This window comes from Parus major, chromosome 3 (genome assembly GCF_001522545.3).
Source record: "Parus major isolate Abel chromosome 3, Parus_major1.1, whole genome shotgun sequence".
Classification (NCBI taxonomy): Eukaryota; Metazoa; Chordata; class Aves; order Passeriformes; family Paridae; genus Parus; species Parus major.
The window spans coordinates 92,483,684-92,502,409 of NC_031770.1; the positions used below are offsets into that span (position 1 = coordinate 92,483,684).

General features: G+C 35.1%; 1 protein-coding gene across 2 annotated transcripts in view; it reads right to left on the reverse strand.

Annotated features, from left to right (window-relative positions):
• The window catches only part of MYOM2 (myomesin 2), a 76,542-nt gene that overhangs the window by 3,763 nt on the left and 54,053 nt on the right, over positions 1-18,726 (reverse strand). For both annotated transcript variants that reach the window (XM_015623198.1, XM_019006183.1), the window contains 10 exons: positions 14,319-14,463; positions 14,143-14,202; positions 12,690-12,757; positions 8,768-8,881; positions 7,334-7,421; positions 4,213-4,251; positions 3,429-3,534; positions 599-762; positions 245-281; positions 100-122 (listed from right to left, as the gene is read on the reverse strand). In XM_015623198.1, the coding sequence (XP_015478684.1) occupies positions 100-122; positions 245-281; positions 599-762; positions 3,429-3,534; positions 4,213-4,251; positions 7,334-7,421; positions 8,768-8,881; positions 12,690-12,757; positions 14,143-14,202; positions 14,319-14,463 (844 nt within the window). The remainder of the gene's footprint in view (positions 1-99; positions 123-244; positions 282-598; positions 763-3,428; positions 3,535-4,212; positions 4,252-7,333; positions 7,422-8,767; positions 8,882-12,689; positions 12,758-14,142; positions 14,203-14,318; positions 14,464-18,726) is intronic.

Below are 18,726 nucleotides of genomic sequence, written 5' to 3' on the forward strand. Positions count from 1 at the left end.
GAACTCAGTAAGTTATGGTAGCATGTCATCATGGATGCTTTAAAAAGAATACTCGACTACATTGTAAAACACCTCTGATAAAATGTAAAATAAACTTACTCTTCTCAGCAAAAGCAGCTGCCCTAAAGTCGTTGAAAAAGAAAGAAAAACATATAATGTTATTGATTAAATTAATAATAAAATATTTTTTGTGAGCAAAGGTACTATTGTTATGGCATTAAAATACAAACGATGCAGCACTTACTTGAGTCGCTGGAATTCTGCATATGCATCATCAAAAGCTGTAATAAAACAATTGAGAGGGTTATCTTCCATGGACATAACTTGCACTTATAAACATTTCAACACACACCCATGTTACAGATCTTTTAAAACGTGTACAGGGTCACACAGTAGCACAATGAGAAACCAGAGCCCTGAAAACTAATGCAGCTGGTGCTGGAAACAGATACAAGATTAAAAAGATAATAACAGTTATAAAACTTAGCTATGACTGCTTCTGATCAAAGACTTTTTACTGTAATTCCTCTATTTCCAGTAAAATCTGCATAATCCATGAAAAAGCACAGTACAAATCTGATCTTATAAATAAATATACCTTGACCAGACAGATCAAGCGTGCGCTTGTACGATTCCTTGTCACCAAAGATTTCAAATGTGTAGTTCCCCTTATCCTTTTCAGTGGGTTCACTTATCTGCAACCAGGCAACATCATCTCCACCTCCAATCTTCATCTTTTCACCAGAAGAAATCTTAGATTCCCTGGAAAAGCAAAAAAATAAAAAAAAATAATAAAGATGAGTTTGAATATTCTTTTCCTGTATGTTGTCCGTGGGAAATCATCTGTAAAAAGTCACAAATGATAATATAATGCTCCAAAGCTATAAAAAGAGTGTGACTAATGGCCTCATTTTTCCAGAATACTCTCTGCTTCCGGGTGGGAGTACAAAACACTTTGAAAATATTAGCTTGTGTTTTCATTTCTAAGATTCATTTGCTCACCCTTTTCTCATCCTCCTTCTCTCCTCACACCAAGCTATGCTTACATCTTCATGCACATACACAACTGTGTGAAAGTGCTTAGGGTTCTGTACACTTCATACACAGTAAAATATAATACATAAGGGCTGTAAATCATAGGCAAATCACATTTTTTGATGAAGGAAACAAATCTTCTGTCTTTCATTAACTTCAAAAATCAATTAGCAAAAGATTTGTGTAAAATTACTCTTGCATCAAGTGAAAGGACATCTTTGCTTTTTTTAAAGAAACAATAAAAATGTCTTAACTGCAGATAAGTAATAAAAACTCTTTTCAAAAACTATGGCATTAGCTTGACTTATCAATCCTTCCTAGTTAAGAATAAAAGAAATGCTCTGCAGATTCAGATCAGGTGGTCTTCTGATCCACAGTCTGTCACAAAGAGAGGAAAGAGAAGAAGCTATTTAATGAGAGCATATAAACCAGATCATTTTCAATGGCTCAAAGAGAACTTTCTTCTTTCACTCATTAACTAAAGAAATACTTCTTTTCCTTCTTCCTCCCCAAGCATCTTTAGCTGGAATTTTTAATAAATGAAGTCAGTTTTAGATTTTCCTTGATCACTCATTTTATTTGCCTAGACTGAGCTAATTTGACTGCATAGCTAGAATTATTTTGATGGTGAAAAAGTGTTTTTACCATTTTCCTTTCTTTAAGACAACTTTATTGAATTCAGTCTACCAAATTAGATTTCTGGATAGAAACAGCTATATATTAGAAAATATTACATATAATGTTTCCCACTGTACCCTGAATGGATGATGAATACTAGGTCTAGGACTTTTAATGTATTTCATGATATGAAAGATTGTGGATAATTAAATGCTTGCTAGAAATTTACATGGTAAAAAAAAATAAATTAAAAAAAAATCATGGGTTGTGTAGCACTTTAATTTTTCCAGGAAAAAAAATTGTTATAATCCCATTTAAAGGACATGGGAAGCTAGAAAATGCTGGTTGGTTGATTTTGGTCTTCTTTTGGCTTTAACATCTCTGATTATAGCTACTGTATTCATATAAGAATTGAAATTTTATTCATTCAGAATCTGTGTTCAATGATCTTCAAGACAATCAAAGTGTAAGGTATAATAAAATCTGAAATATTTCTCTATGTAAATATAAATAATATATAAATATAAAGATAAACAGAAATATAAACAATATAAATATAACCATAAACACAAATATAAATGTAAATGTAAATATGCACACCAATATTTCCATATTAGCCATGTAGCATTCATTATGTTTATACTTTTATTAAATGGATGGTAGAATAGACTGTCACTTTTAAAACTCAAGCAGATACAGTAAAAGGCAGAGGCAAATATTTTTTTCTTTTCCTTGTCATCATTACTAGTATCACTATTATGAAAGAAGAATTTTGTAAATAGAAAGTCTGAGATATAAATGCAGTTGCATGGCCTTGCAGAAGTGCTCTTGAGCTCCCTGAATGTAATAATTTATGCCCTGTTGGAGTTCCTGTCTTCATAGAAAGCATTGCAAATCTAGGACAACATATTGATAAGCCAAACTATTTCTGTCTAAGTCAGACCAACTCACTGTGTGTCATCTTTGTAAGCTATCAAGAAATGTGAAAGCTGAAACTCTTGAAGAGTTTTTAAATCCTTTCAAATATTACCTACTCTTTCCAACAAGCAAGGACTTGACATAACAGAATATATGAACCCATATTTAACTGTAAATACACTGATGATTTGACAGTCTCCAAAGTAAAAGATTAATGTAACATAAGAGTGGAAAACTGTTCCCAACTTTAAAGCTCCTTTTCAGTCATATCCTCAACCCTGAGGGTTATTCTCAAGGTATTCTGTGCCCCATTGAATATCTTTTCAAAGAGAAATATCAAAATTAAAATATTTTTGGTTACTTAAGACTGTGACACTTTGGAAAAAAATAACACTGTTCTTAATACAGGCTTTTATTAAACTGTGAGAACAGATCATTGGTATTCATCTAGACCTAGAGGAGAGTTTCATCCATTTTAGAAAATGAGCAGCCCTGAATAAGAAACTTCTCCCAAATATTTTGCTGTCTTTTAACTAGTCAGATAATACAATAGAAGACAAGCAAACTTGTGTTGAATAAAAGAACACAATATAGTAGATTCCTTTTTCTTATCTAATACAGCCCTCCTGATGGGTGTTGGACAAGCCTTTTAATATTTCTTTTACCTTATGTACTTCTTATGTTAAAAGAGAATATATTGTTTTGGAAAGAAAAATTCATTAATGTGGTCCAATTTATAAATGATTAAAGAATAGAATATTAATAGAATAGTATAATAGCCTCAGAGTAGTAAATATTAAATAATAAACAACAGCAGTTGTTTCTCAAGTTAAACTGAAAAAAATATTCTCATCTACCTGTGGCACCAGCTGACTTTCATTTCTTCATTGTAGTATTTCAAGAAGCACTGGAGCCTTATTCCTTCCTCAGTGCAAAGAATCTTCAGTGGGGAGGCTGACTTACCTATATTAAATAGAGTATAAATGGATCAAATATGAGAGATAGTGGAATGAACAGGAAACAGAGGAATAGATTATTTGTACTGGCTGGACAAAAGGAAATTTAAGACCTGGGTCACAATTCTGAAGTATTACAGACACAATTGTCATACCCCTCAGGGAGCATCTGCTGATTTATATCAGGTGAAAGTTCAGTATAAGTTTATGACTTTATTATCATATACAAGCATCAGGACTGGCAAGATCTATTGTGAAATAACAATCTAGTCATATAATTGCCATGAAAGAGACGTGAAATGGTTCTATTTGCATAAAAATTTTATTCTTGTGCAAACCCTGTTCTTTAAGCAGGAGGAACAGCTTCTCACAGGGAACAGATTCAGAACCTCATTCTCTCTATATCAAGGTTCACTTATTAATGGAAAATAGGAAGAAAATTATTGCTGCAACATTTTCACAGTATCTAAACCAAAGAAGTTAGGTGGAATAATACTTTGTTCCCTTTTAATTCTGACAATTAGCAAGGTCAACTGCCTGTTCAGAAATTTAACAACATCCATAATAATATAAGCATTGGGACTCATAGAGATTACCCACTTAAAATATAAGTTTTCTGTCTCATCCTCATGTAATTTCAAAATAAAATAAAACTACATGAAAATTCAAGACAGCTTTTACTTACCACTCATTCCACTCAATGCCAGAATTATATCATCATAAACTGCAGAGAGAAAGAAAAAAAGGGAGAAAATGTACCATCAAAATTCAATCAGAATATAGCTTTTTTATGTTCAGTTTAATTAAAGCAATATGGGAAATCTTCATATCCTTAAGCAAAGAAAACCATTAAAATTGCAACAGGTGTACAGGACAAATTGGAAACTGTCTGTGTACAGCATATGAATTCTGAGTATCTCAGCCTTTTGTGGAGTCAGCTGTCTGCTGCAAACTCTTTGTCTCTCTCCCTTAGGCCAGCAAAAAGAAAAAAAGTCATTAAAACTGAATAGCTCACATTCAAAAGAAAGTGCGGGTGAAAAAGAAATTATCTCCTTCTTGGTGAAAACAGTTTCACCTTCTCCCTGTAGGGTGGCATTTGACAGAAGTGAAGTCTTTTAACAGCAAGTGAAATAAAGCAGGTATCATATCAAGCCTTTGAAATACCACAGAGCTGATGGGTTTGTGGCAGGAGAGAGCCCTGGAGCCAAGGGCACAAGAGTGGGGAACCCTTCCATAGCAGAAGAATCATATTCAGTGACACTGTGTAAGGTAAAAAGAGCAAAAAACCACCATAGTCTAAAGAATGCATAGTCAAGTCTGAAGGATGCATATTCAACACTGATGAATTTTTATGAAAATGGAAGACAGAGTATTCAGAAAATAAAATACAACTTATATATTTGTTCTGTATTGATCTGTATATGTACATTTTTGTCTCAGCTAAAATAAATCATGATACAGTTCCATAATTCTTAGCAATCTCCAGTATGCCTCAACTGACACTGTGACATAAGGTTATGAATTGCATATTATATATATATACATATATAACATTACAAATGCCTGAGGAGGTAGGGTTATGTTAGCCATACTGTCTAAATGAGTGTGGGGCTTTTTTCTGAGAATAATGGGCAGAGTTTATGCAAAAGAAAAATTCCTGTGACAGCATCAATTGATAATACAGCCTTCTGCAGTAAACCACATCTTAAGAACTCCACCTGATACTCATCTTTGCCTTTTGTTACAGGTACTTCTTCCATCTGTTGAAAAGGAATGATAAGATTTTTGGTAAACTGAGTTAATTTTTTAAAATGTGTTTCTCCTTCTGCTAGGAGCCATCCAAAAAATACTCATTACTTGTGACAAATGTCTACATGCAGTTGGGATGAATCTAGATTCACTTTGGCCTGTTTGGTGGGATCTAAGCAGATATATCCAGGGAAGCATGCTTCACCAAAGTTAAGTAAAATTCACTCATGTTGGCAACAGATCAGGGCTTGTTATCGGCTCAGAACTACAGAATATTCTGAGTTGGAAGGGACCTACAACAATCATCAAGTCCAAGTCTCAAGGGAATGGCCCATACAGGGATCAAACCCACTGCCTTGGCATTATTAGCACTGTACTGTAACCAGCTGAACTCATCTCAGGGTCAAGGTAAACTGACATTTTTTACATTAAAAAAAATTAAATGTAAATAGAATTGCTGTATCTCACTGTGATGTCTGATATCATATGAAATCTTTTTTAAATGTCTACCATGCATATATTTTAGGTTATATTCTCTTATTTGCATTTAACATCATTTGAATGTAAGTGGATACAGAGCCTGAAGTAACCTGTCCCTTAGAATATGCAGTTTTCCTTGCTCCTGCTAGATTTTTCTTTTTATCCTTTATTTTTCAAGGGTAATTCCATCATTTAGGAGACCCATATTTTGGTTTAATAATTTGGTTTAATAGTGCAGTTTTCATGGGTTTTCTGGTTGACATTTTGAAAGCCTCCTGGGCCCACAGGTACTGTGAATTCTCTAAATGGGCATTTCACTGTGTATTTCAAGCAAAACACAGTTTGCCATACCTGAAGTATAGTTACTGGAAGAAGGACACCTGACCATAGGATGGAGACCTACTGTACCTTTTTCTTATTTCAGTGCTCAGGATACACATGCACAAATCCACAGACCAAGGGAATGATATCTATCTATCTATCTATATATATATCAAAGGACAGGAAAGGAGGAGGTGATTAATGAGAACATATTTCAAAGTGTGGGACCTGAGCATGACATAAATGGTATGGAATAAGGGACAGAAATGGTACTGGTTTTGGCTGGAATAGAGTTAATTTTCTTCATAGCAGATTTATGGTGCTGTGTTTTGGATATGTGATTAAACCAGTGTTGGTAACACAGGGATGTTTTAGCTGCTCCTGAGCAGTACTTGTACAATGTGGAATGGAATTTTATTTCTTCTCCTCAGACTGCCTCACCAAGAGGAGGCTGAGAGTGCACAGGAAGTTGGGAGGTGACACAGCCAAGAAAGGTTACCCCAACTGACCCAAAGGACATTGTGTGCCATATGCCTTCATACCCAGCACATAAAGCTCAGGGAAGAAGGAGGAAATGAAGAACATTTGAAGCGATGGTGTTTTTCTTCCCAAGTCAATGTTAAGTGTGATGGAGCCCAGCTTTACTAGAGATGGTTGAACCTACCATCTATCTACCTGCCCATGGGAAACAGTGAAGGAATTCTTTGTTTTGCTTTGCTCGTATACTCAGCTTTCACTCTACCTATCAAACCATCTTTAGCTGAACCCAGGATTTTTTTGCTTTTCCCCTTCCAATTCTCTCCCCCATCTCACTGAAAGAGAGTGAGCAAGTGGCTGTGTTGAGATGAGATGCCAGCTGATGCTAACCCACGAAACAGTTTTATGATTTAGAATCAAAAGCACCCTCGGTCCCCACTGAGAGTCCCACATGAACATAGCACTTTGTTTCTTTAGGGTTTTTTGTAGATATTAAAGCTTAACAAACCTGAGAGAGAGTGATCTCCCATAAAATGGAGTGTCTGTCTAGTTAGAAACATACTTCATCTCCTGCTTGTCAAAATGCTAGAGATTAATTACAAAAAACCCAGTGTCACCCTCCTAAAGTGCTGATCTGCAGTTCAGGTCTCTATAACATAAGAGAAATGAAATTCAAACACCAAAAATATATGCTAATTTGACATTTGCAAGGGTAGATCTTTGACACCTATGGAGAACATGTGGAGATCATTATTCCATTGCAGTAGACTGAATGTTACCTTTTCCTGATAATTCAAGAGAAGATACATCATGACCTCTATCATCTGATAGTGTCGCCTTATAAACCCCTTCATCTTTGCGAGACAGCTGCAAGGAAGACACAAGATGTTTACTGACAAACTTGGTTGTACTAGATAGTACTAGATTTGCTCAACCCCTGCATAATTTTCTAAACAACATACATTGTGCTGTCTTCTGGATAAATAATCTTACCAAGGAAGTGATGGAAACTATGAATAACTTGTTCATGCTTTTTTTATATAGATTAGCATTTAGTTCTTAAGCCTGAACCCTATTCTGATTTCAGTTCAATTTCCTCTAGGAAATAAAACCATGAGGGTTTTTCCCTTGCTCCAAAAAGACAGCATTGATCTTGGTCAGTAGAAATTACAAGCACTGTAGTAAGATGTAACAAGGCATAACTGCAACCTACACAAGCCTTAGAAATGTAATTTTTCTTCAACAATTTTTTTTTCTAATTATGTAAATCATAACAGCAAATCTATATCCTGTAATATCAGCTCCTTCATGCTGCTTGCATTCAAGCAGAAATTCTAGTCAAATTATATCTGTGCTAAGTAAATAATTAATTCATTAACCTTGGAGACTTTACATTCTGAAATCTATCACAGTGATATTGCATTAAAGGCAGCAGGGATTTTCAGATTTTGTGGGTTTATTTTAATTCCTTTTAAGGCTTGAAGGAAAATATACAAACATTTATATATAGATTGGAGATGACTTAATACTTAGACTTATAAAAATCTGCAAGCATATAAACCATAGCACAAATAGCATAAAATTGAATGACAACTAACAAGAGCAGTCCAAGACAAGCAGAAACAGAAATAACCTCCCAAAAAAGTCTGCTCAAGAAAAATGAGGCTGGTAAGTCAGTATCCTCTTTCAAGGGAAATGAAGGAAGGAAATTAGAAGAATATGAAGCCAATAAATAAACAATTTAGATGGAATGCATATTATTGAAAGCAGAAAATCTCATTCTGGGAGGTTTTGTCACTTCACAAAGGCAGCATCTGTGCAAGTTAAAGTTTCAGATAGAAGTTGTGTTATCCTGTTTGCATAAAGATAGATCTTATGAAGCCATAAACTTTGAACTTGTTCATTTTAGGCAATAGAATTGAAAACTGTCAAAAATTAGGTGCTTGAACAAGTTGAAAAATTAAGGAGTAATAATAAAGGATAAGATACAGGTCACCAAAGGACTCTGAAGGAACTTAAGCATGGATTCTGAGCTGACTACAAAAACAGATACTTTTTGCTAGCAATAGTTATTCACCAGAAGAGTAGAAAATAAGGGGTTTTTTCATACAACGGTTCAAAAAAATCATGATAGCTAGCATGCTTCTTTGTCTGGCAAATCTATAGTGTGTCAAGCAGAAGCTGTCATTTGTAATCATCAGGTGATACAGTACCTTGGGAATACTGAGGTGACATTCTCCCTTCTGCAGATCAGGCAGCTCCTCAACATCAGCCCCAGAACCATCCTTATACCACTTAAAATCAGTCTCCTTCTTTGTGTTTGCAACCTGTACAACAGAAAAGGCACATAAGCCTGGCTATGTCCTGAGGAAAGGTATTGCACTGTGGGAAGTCACATAGGTACTTTCAACATATGAACCATATTTTTTATAACACATGTCCAATAAAGTTAAGTAAAAAAATCTATTTCAACCAAGTCCTTCTAAGAAAATCTCAGTCCTACAGTGTTTCTTTACAGCACAGGATACAGATTACAACTTCAGAGCCCTGTAAAATTCTATAAGAAAATCTTGGCAATCTCTTCCCTTAGATGGTTTGGCACCCTTGCTCTGTGCTTGTAGCTTGTCTAGAAATAGCTGCAGAAGTATCTTTCAAATTAGAGCTTCTGAATTCTCCTTTACCTTTTCATCTTTGCCCTGTGACTCCAGAGAGTTGTAACACAGATCTTAGGCCCTACCTTAATCTTTGGCCAATTTGGAGATTTACCCCAGCTACCTAAGCAATGTCTCTCATGGATAAGCTGCAGAAAGCAACTGAAATCACTATTCTGAAAGGATCCAAGACTTCAAAATTGTGAACTGCACCAAAAATCCTTTTCTATTTAACCTTCTACATTGAGTCCTATGGGGCATACAGAGACCTGGGTAATCCTACAAATTGCAGTCTCTCCCAAAAACATACCACATATGCAGAGCAGTCGTTTGAAAGCAAGAATTTTGCTATAGCAGCAGCAGTTCATTGAAACAATGCTTAAATAGAGTACAGCTGTACCTGAAGCACTGTTCTGATTTTGATATAAAAACTGTATGTCGGATACACTTGAAATACTGCTGGATAAATTACCTCAAACTGTGAATTCAAAGAAGTTAAAAGTGCAGCCCTTTCTAGAATCCCTGTATATATATATATATATATATATATATATATATATATATTTTATTTTTTTTTTACTCTCAAAATCACTTTTGTTTATTTGAAATCACTATCCCCATACCCTTCTAAAAGTCGTAAAAATGCAATGGTATTTTCATGTGTAGCCTGAATTCCGATGTCATTGTGGCTTTGGTAGAGGGACAGAGCCAGCAAGATATTTCTCAGTCCCCAGGCAGTTGCTTTAAAAAGGCTCCTTAAAGAAAAAGTGAAAAACTGAACAAATGGCTAGAGGGCAGCCAGGAACTTAATAAAGATCTGCAATAGTTTTCAAGTGGCCTGCTTGAAGGAAAAAACACTTGCCAATTTCTAACCCTTTTACATTAGAGAAGTCATTCCACAGATGAGCAGATCTATGACAGCTCTCTGTGGAGGTGACAAATAGGTGGGTCTTCTATACTGATTCCTAGACATCTCTATCAAACATGCTCAAATTAAACACATCTATTCTTGCTTAATAACCAGTGTGATTGCTATGGATCTCTGACAGTATTTGAGATCACCACTTGGCCCAAAGCAATTGACTTGCTGGAGAAAAGTGAGCAGCATTTTACATTTACCAGTAACTACAAAGTGGTTGTTCCTGTAGTCCTATGACATGATTGGCAATTTTATTTGAACAAAGCCTGAAGGAACAAGCCTTTAATGCTTTTCAACAATTTTTCATCAAAGACTGTTAGCACTCAATCTGACAATACATAGACTGAGTTTCAGACACATGCAATTTGCAGTGCTGAAGTTATTTCATGTTGGCATTTACTATAAAATGTTACATTTTTCACTGTTTAGCCACATACCAAAAAATCTTGCTTTTAACAGACACAGAACAAGTAAGGGCCAAAGTTGTGCAAGAGCAAGTAGCTTCTGAATGTTCTGAAATTTAGAACTACTAGAAGCAAAATGACAGTAGTTGCTGGCATATGAAGAAAAATAAACACAAAACAAAAAGCAAAAAAAAGCAAACACCATAAAATTATTTCAATATTTCAGATGGACAACCATGTTCCACTGACATTGAGGGGATACAAAACCAAGAACACGGCCATCAATCCCAGCTAATTCAGAGTTAAATATTAGTCAATCAAAAATCAGTCAGGTCCAATCATATAGTAAATAAGGGATATGTGAGGTAATATTTGATATACTCTTTTATAACACAATCCATATTTGTTCATCATTTCTGTTATGGGCCTGGATCATACAGTCAGTCCTTTGCCCTACACAAGTTTCCAGTTGGCATGGTTTCCTTGTTTCCTTATGCCATGCTATGGCCTTTAAAAAAGTCAAGTTAAAACACCCTCTCTTACAGATACTTCCTTCATATTATCCCTCTTAAAAGCTTTTAGAAGAGGCAAAAATTCCCTTGATTTTTTTTTTATTTTTTTTGTTTTGTTTTTTTGGGGTTTTTTGGGTTTTTTGTTTTCAGAGGAGCACTAAAGAGAGCCTGGAAGAGACCTGGGTCAAGTGTTGTGATACAGCCTGAGATGGCAGAGAGTACTCCTTGATTGTTTTTATTACCATAGAAATAGCATGGAGTGGCCACACTTCTAAAAAACTTGTTTGTCAGGTATCTGGAGTCTGAAGGACAAACCCAGGCTTTGTTTTTCAAACTCTTACTATGTACAAATATAAGTTAAACAGCCATAAACAACAGTACCATGTGAACCTAATGGCCAGTCACATACTAACAGTAACAAACATTATAAGGTCAATAGCATAGTTAAAATGATGAGTGTGCAAGCAGCCCACATCCTAGATTTCATTTACATAAAATGTTCTGACCTTGTGAACAAAAAAGCACACTGGTGAAAAGCAAATAATCAGATGCTCAGCCTTTCACAGCTTCAGTGCTATAAACAGGCTTGACAGTCAATGAAAGAAGGATAATTTCAGATTAATTTGTAGAGAATTAACACTAGCATAACTGGTTCAGCAACTTTTAATTCCCCATGTGAATGAAAGGATAAGCAGGGTTCATGCCTGAGGCACATGCATGTGGAGATTATAAAGTACTTCAGCAAAGGTACTGTGTTAACTAATGAGTGTTGAGCCCTAGAATGGGAGCACATGGAATGGCAGCTTCAGTACCAGGTCAGTTCTGCTGGGAATAACTTGGGTTTAAGGGTCTCCTAATTAATGAGCAGGGTAAAAAAAAAAAATTGAAAAATTTAAAAAAATCCCCACAAATATGCATGTAAATTGCTCATAATGAATGATTCAAGTTAGTCTAATTATAAGCCAAAAGTTATTCAAAAGAAGAGGAGAAAATTAATACAAAAGAGTCCATATTAGAGGAAAAGGGAATCAAGAAGACTTTGATGCCTGAATTCAATGTACTTAGTTATTCAGACCTCTAATTAGTCACTCTGGAGGAGCAAAACAATTGAAAATTTATCTGTTCAGAAAGGCATTTAAAGATGTTAATAGCAGAAGTTACACTGAAATCAATACACATTACCATTATTTAAGATTCAAAAGTCAGTAACCAAAAATAATTTAAAAATCATGTTTTATAACCTTAATTCTAGAAGTCTTTGTAACACATTTGATTACAGTTGATTATATAACAGATGCCTTGTTAGAGAAATTACAAAACAGTACAGAAAGATTTTGAACTCTGAATTTTTTAGCTATTTCTGAAGAAGAAGAAAAGAGATGTATATTTTGTGTAAATTATTCTTATGGCTTAAAACTTTTACAAGGAACTGGACCACCTAATAATGCATTTAGAAATGTCCTATATTTTCGTTTTGTTTTCATTAACATTACTGTTGAAGAATAGCAAGAAGTCAGAAATTTTAATGTTAAAATTAGTTTTCATATGAAACTTTTGTTTTTAAAGGTATCTAAATCCTTTTTCGCATTTTTCTACCTCAATTCTTCATCAACATATTCTAAAAAATCATTTTAAGGACATTTCCTTACCTTACAAGAAAGTAAAACTTCACATTCCTCTGTAACCTTCCAATACAAAAACTCTGAGAAGTGAGGACCTAAGAAACAAAATAATCTTAAAACAATGTTGCAGAATGAAGAGTATCAGATCCAGTGAAAGAGAGCAAAAGGATAATTACAATATCCTTACACCAAAACAAGAGGCATCTCCTAAACCACCCATGCACTAGAAGCTAAATCCTACAAGTTGGTATCATACTTACCTAGTGTCTACATTACAGCTTAGAAACCTGAATCTCATCTCTGTATCTGTATGAACTGGGTAGTGTTCCAAAATATAAAATGGTGGGTTAGAGAAATTAGTTTATTATATACCTTTGTGCCAAATTGCCAATTAAAGGAAAGAAGCAAAGTAGCTACAAACAAATGTACAGATAATATATTTAATGTAAATGCAACAAACCAATGACAAACATTGTTTGCTGTGATAATGTAAAGTTTATAAGTGTATTAAATATTACAGGCAGAACAGAAAATATTCCTTTTCCCCATTAAAGTTCCAATCCTGCCAAGAAATATTTGCTGACATACATAGCCCTTTTTAAATTACTGTGTTTGCTTATCTCAATAAATGTATATGTCTTTGTGCTGGCAGGATCAGGGCCCATAATTTTGGTACCCAAACCCGGGAAGTTGCAAAGTCCAAGTTTTTAACTTAAATCATTGAGTACTGAAAGGTACAGTTTATGCTGTAAGTGGTATAATTTCTTTCCTCAATAAATTTTAAACAGCCTTCAAAAAAAAAAAAAATAGAATTACAGTATTTCTGTACAGAACCTTACCTAACCTATTTAGGAAAAAAGTTTTGAATTATTATTGTTATTTTCATCCTGAAAATGTATACAAGTGAAAATCAGAAACTAGAGCTCAAGTTCAATTTTTTAAGGATTTCACAGGGACAGAATTCTGAATTAGGTATCCAATAGTAATTTTCTCATTCAGCTGCAAGCAATATCAATAACGAGTGTATAAAATTTACAACTGTATTGTAACTATGCAACAAATATACATTTACTGGAATTTTGCCTCAAAAGAAACCATAGGGTCAAGTTTTTAATCTTCCTTTTCTGGCACAACTTGTCTGTCTACTCTTCCGTCAATTATATTGAACAGACAACTTGTGTGCATAAAACTAAATGCAATTATGTTTTGTTGGACTGGAGCCTACAGTAGGCACACTTCTCATGAGTACTGAGCAAAGATAACCTCTTGTGAGAACTCCTTTTTTCTCTCCTTAGTGAAGGTTCTGTCACAAATTGACCATGTTAGAAAATAAGATCCACCAAGGTTTCAAGTGTCTCCTAAGACTGAACAATATACTCATCTTCTAATAAAGAACAGAAGCTGCAAGCATTTAGCATTCACCAGGGATGAATCATTAGCTGCAAACTGGGCCTAAAGTCACCAATCTGCTCCGTCTTACCTTGTTTTCTGAGAAATTCCTTTCGCTGGAGCTCAGACTCAGCCAATACTTTCTTGAATGCTAAATTTTAGAAGGGGTGAATGAAAAATTAGTCACAAAATTACTCAAAGAATAATTGAAGTTCACTTCTTCATCAGAGCCAAAGTTTCAATGTTTCAATGTTTCAGTGAACCTACCATCTCCAATGAGAACTAATGAGGACTGGTTTTTGGCCTTTCCATCCTGAATCTGTACTGTGTAGGTACCTTCATTGTCAATTGTAAATTTTTCCATCATCATTTCTATAATGCCATTTGAACGGTCACAATTTATTTTATGCCTCTGCCAAAAAAAAAAAAAAGTACTTTAGTATTGTGTAAATTACTTATGATTCCTATTTAATAAATTATTATTTATATTCCTTCCCCCACAGTCAACCTTTTTCATGTCCTTTTAATTGTAAACTAAGGGAAGAGGACTCTGTTTTTATTTACTGTTGTACAACGAGATCCCTGTGGTAACAGAAACCTCTGTGTGCAGCTGCATTTGGAATCCCCAAGTCATCATAATATAGCTGGTTTGTATTTGAAAACAATTGTTTATGGCACTGTGCATATTTGAAGAGCCTAACAGCCAGCCTTTAGCTGCATTACAGGTTCCAGTTTGAGGGGGTTTGCTAGGGAGAAGCACTGTTTCTAGCAGAGTCCAGAAACAACTGGAAATATTATGTCTCTAGACACAAATGTGGACCTTCAAATAAATCCATCACACCAAATTCAAAAACTCATCCATACTAATTATCTGAGATACATATAGTAGTTAATACTATATGAGGATACCTTATTTTCTCATAAAAAATAGTTGCTCTAGGAAGTGTATAATGATTTTCTCATTTAATGCTAAGTGTCATTTTCAAAGAACACTTAAAACAAATGACAATGAGAAAAGTAACTTGTTCAAGCCCCACATTTTCTGGGAACCAAAAGGGATCGACCAAGTCCAGCAAAAGAGAAGTATAGTTCTGTCAGGACATAGAGTTACCCACTTAAGTGTTTGCAGAATACACAAAACACCAAATATTGACTTGAATTCAAAGTTAAATATGTTTTTTACTGTTTGTGTCCTTTATGTGTTTGCTTTTTATTAAATATTCCAGAAAGATAAATTATTGGCAAGCATCATTGTGGAAACAGAAAATTACAAGCTAATATTGGACAATCCTTGCAAAATAATGTGTTTTGAATTTTCTGGTACTATTTTAGATACAACCATGTTTTACTAATATCCTCTTTTATTCAGTGCGTTACTTCTATGAGGACGATGTCCCCCACTGGCAGTGATGTCTTTTGAATCTCTACTAACAAATTCCTAAAGCTAAGTAAAAATAACCCACATAAGTTTCTTGGTGAATACTTTTAGGCAAATAATGTGGCCAAAGACATTACACTCTAACTTCCAGTCACGAGTGAATGGAACAGTAAATGTCACCATCTAGAAGGAGTTACATGAAGTGATTTACTATAGACCCTGCTACTTTTAAATATATTATAAATGCTTTTAAAAGGAGACATGAGGTCTTATAAATAGAATGTTTTGATAAACCTCTTTATTGGTCTCCAAAAATAAAAAAATGGTACTAAAGTAACAGATAAAGTTTAAGGAAGGAAAAGAAAGAAGAAACATTTAAAAAGCTAGTAAAAATGTTACTTATTAATCTCTCTAAAACCTTATTGAAATGGAAGAACCCCTAAGTCCCTTAAGATCCAAAAGTAGCAGGAATAACCCCACAGATAGATCTGTTTTAGCTTCAAGGGATGCATATTGGCCAGCCTCAGAAACAGACTCACTGGTGTATGGATAACAAGTCTGGAAGAACAGTGTCACAGTCAAGATATTTAGCATTCATACTGGCATTTTCAAATATATAAATCTTTTAATTCTTAATGGGGTGATGGAAGAATGAAGAAAAAGAAAAGATGTGGAATTAACAGAGCAGTCAGCTAACAGATTGATCAGGATAATAATTTTTTAAGGAATATGCATATTAATTTGGATACAGAATTTTCCATACATAGTGCAAAGATACAATGTCAAAGAATAGGAAAAGATTAAATTAATTGGGAAATTAAGTAGAAAATCTACTTGTGTAAGAGTTTATCTGCAAGAGTTATTGTGATAGGTGAGGAAGGTTAAAAGAAGCATTAGTAAACTTACTCAAACTGTCCAAAAATGCAAATTTCTATGTGCAAAAGTCAAATTCTTGCTTACAGCCCCCTTCCCTCAGAGGTCAAAGACTGCACTGGCATTTACTTCATGAGTTCCCAGGGAGAACATTAAATTAAATTTTGCCAGAAGCAGAAAAGTTTTTTTTTAAAAAAAAAAAAAGCAAGATGTATGTTTGAATCTGATTTTCTATTACACTTTCTTTAAATTTTCTACTTTTATTAGACAAAATATTAAAATATTAAAATTAAAGCTGGGTAAATGGGGCTCAGTTCATTCCATTTTAAGCTTATTTTGAAATCTTACCAAAAACACTCTCTTTTATGACCTAACAGGAAAAATTTATCACTTCAGCCAATGTCAAGAATCAGGCCACAATTCACCAGCATAATGGTCTATTGAACATGTTCAGTGACTGTAGCCCAGTCTCCAGACAGGTTTTAGAGTGCAATTAGCCTTCTAACTATTGCCATTATGCAGCAAGATGAAGTTCAATGATTTTATGTGCATCATAAATATTAGGCTTTTATGTGACTTTCCACAAAAATATCATCTGTCTCCAAACATAAATGTCACCTGCGGGTTACTAATTAAAGAGGTGAAATAATGCAGCTTCGCTTTAAGATCCTTTCTGATGTCAACACTTCCAAAACATATGCGAACTAAAAATAGCTCATTCTGTTCCATGAACATTGCCACAGCAGATATTGTCATTTCAATACATCCTAGGCACAAATATTCAGGTTTTCAGTGCTATGGTTTATTACTTCTTAAAGCAAGAAAAATGGAATTATTTTACTCAGAAATACTTCTTCTACTTGTCAATATGTAATTAAAGTAAATGCTCTTTGCCTTTCTATGGAATAAAAATGCTGATAAAGCTTCTCTGACCCAAACCAGGATCTGCATTCTCAGGAATAAACTGAATCTTTCAAACAGCTGCACTGGAGGTGAAATCTTCACAGGAATATATTTCTAGTGTTGTGCTTATGGCCTGTAGATGAATCATACTCTTGACCTGAAAAGGCATGACCTTGCTTTCTTCTCAGCCCAATCTAAGAGCTTTTTTATGCCCCTTTATATGAGAAGTCTTCCTAGAGCTGTAAAAATGCAGGAAGCTGGTGGCCTCTCCTTTCATCTCTATGTAGCTGTTCAATGCCCAGTTTCTAATCCAAAATTAAAAAAAAAAAAAAATATAGAAAGAGATACCATATAAAAATTGTAAGTCTATGAACACTGCTGCATTGCCAAGTGCCTCCCACATTATACATAAAACTGGTAATATCAGCCCCAGAGAGTCTTTGGGAACAGCACATCTTGTTGGTTTGGAATTCAAAACTGTACTTGAAGCAGACATTTTCCTCAGATATTTTTCAAAAATATTTCTGCTTAACACTGGTCTGTGTGTAAATTCTCCTTTTGTTGGCTGTTGATCATCTAGTTACCAAAAGTGAAAAGAGTCCAACTCTTTTTCCAGTATGAATAGGCTCACTCTGCAACAGGAATTCTATACTGCAAAAAATATTTGAGTTATTGATTTGCTTTCTTTTCAGGTATTATCACACCTTAATAACACAATATTAAGAAAATATAGGATCCAGGGAACTACAGACCTGTCAGCCTGACCTCAGTGCCATTAAGAAACAGATTCATCTTGAGAGACACCAAGCAACATGCACAGGACAACCAGGGGATCAGGCCCAGCTGGCACGGGCTTGTGAAAGGCAGGCTCTGCTTTACTGACCTGATAAGCTTCAGTGACAAGGTGACCTACTTAGTGGATGCAGGAAGGGCTGTGGATGTGGTCTACTTGGAATTAAGTCAAGCCCTTGGCATCTTTTCCCACAGCATTCTCCTGGAGAAACAGGCTGCTCATAGCTTGGATGCATGTACTAGCTCCTGGACAGCCAGGGGCAAAGTGGTGGGGAACGGAGTTAAATCCAGTTGGTGGATATCACAAATTATGTTCTTCAGGGCTCAGCAGTGGGGCCAGTCCTGTTTAATATTCTTATCAATGATCTAGAAGAAAGGATCAGGCTGGGTGGGAGTCTTAATTTGCCAAAGGGTAGGAAGACTCCGCAAAGATATCTCTCCAAGTTGAATAGATGGCTCAAGACCAGCTGCATGAGGTTCAACAAAGCCAAGTGCTGGGTTCTGTCATTGGGTCAAAACAAATCTTGGGGAGGAGTTGTTGGAAAGTGGCCAAGAGGGAAAGGACCTGGAAGTGCTGGTTGACAGCTGGTTGAGCATGAACCCTCAGCATGTGCCCAGGAGGTCAATCCTGACCTGTATCAGCAGCAGTCTGGCCAGCAGGACCAGGGCAGTGATTTTACTCAGCACTGGTGAGACCACATCTCAGACCCTGTATTCAGTTCTGGTCCA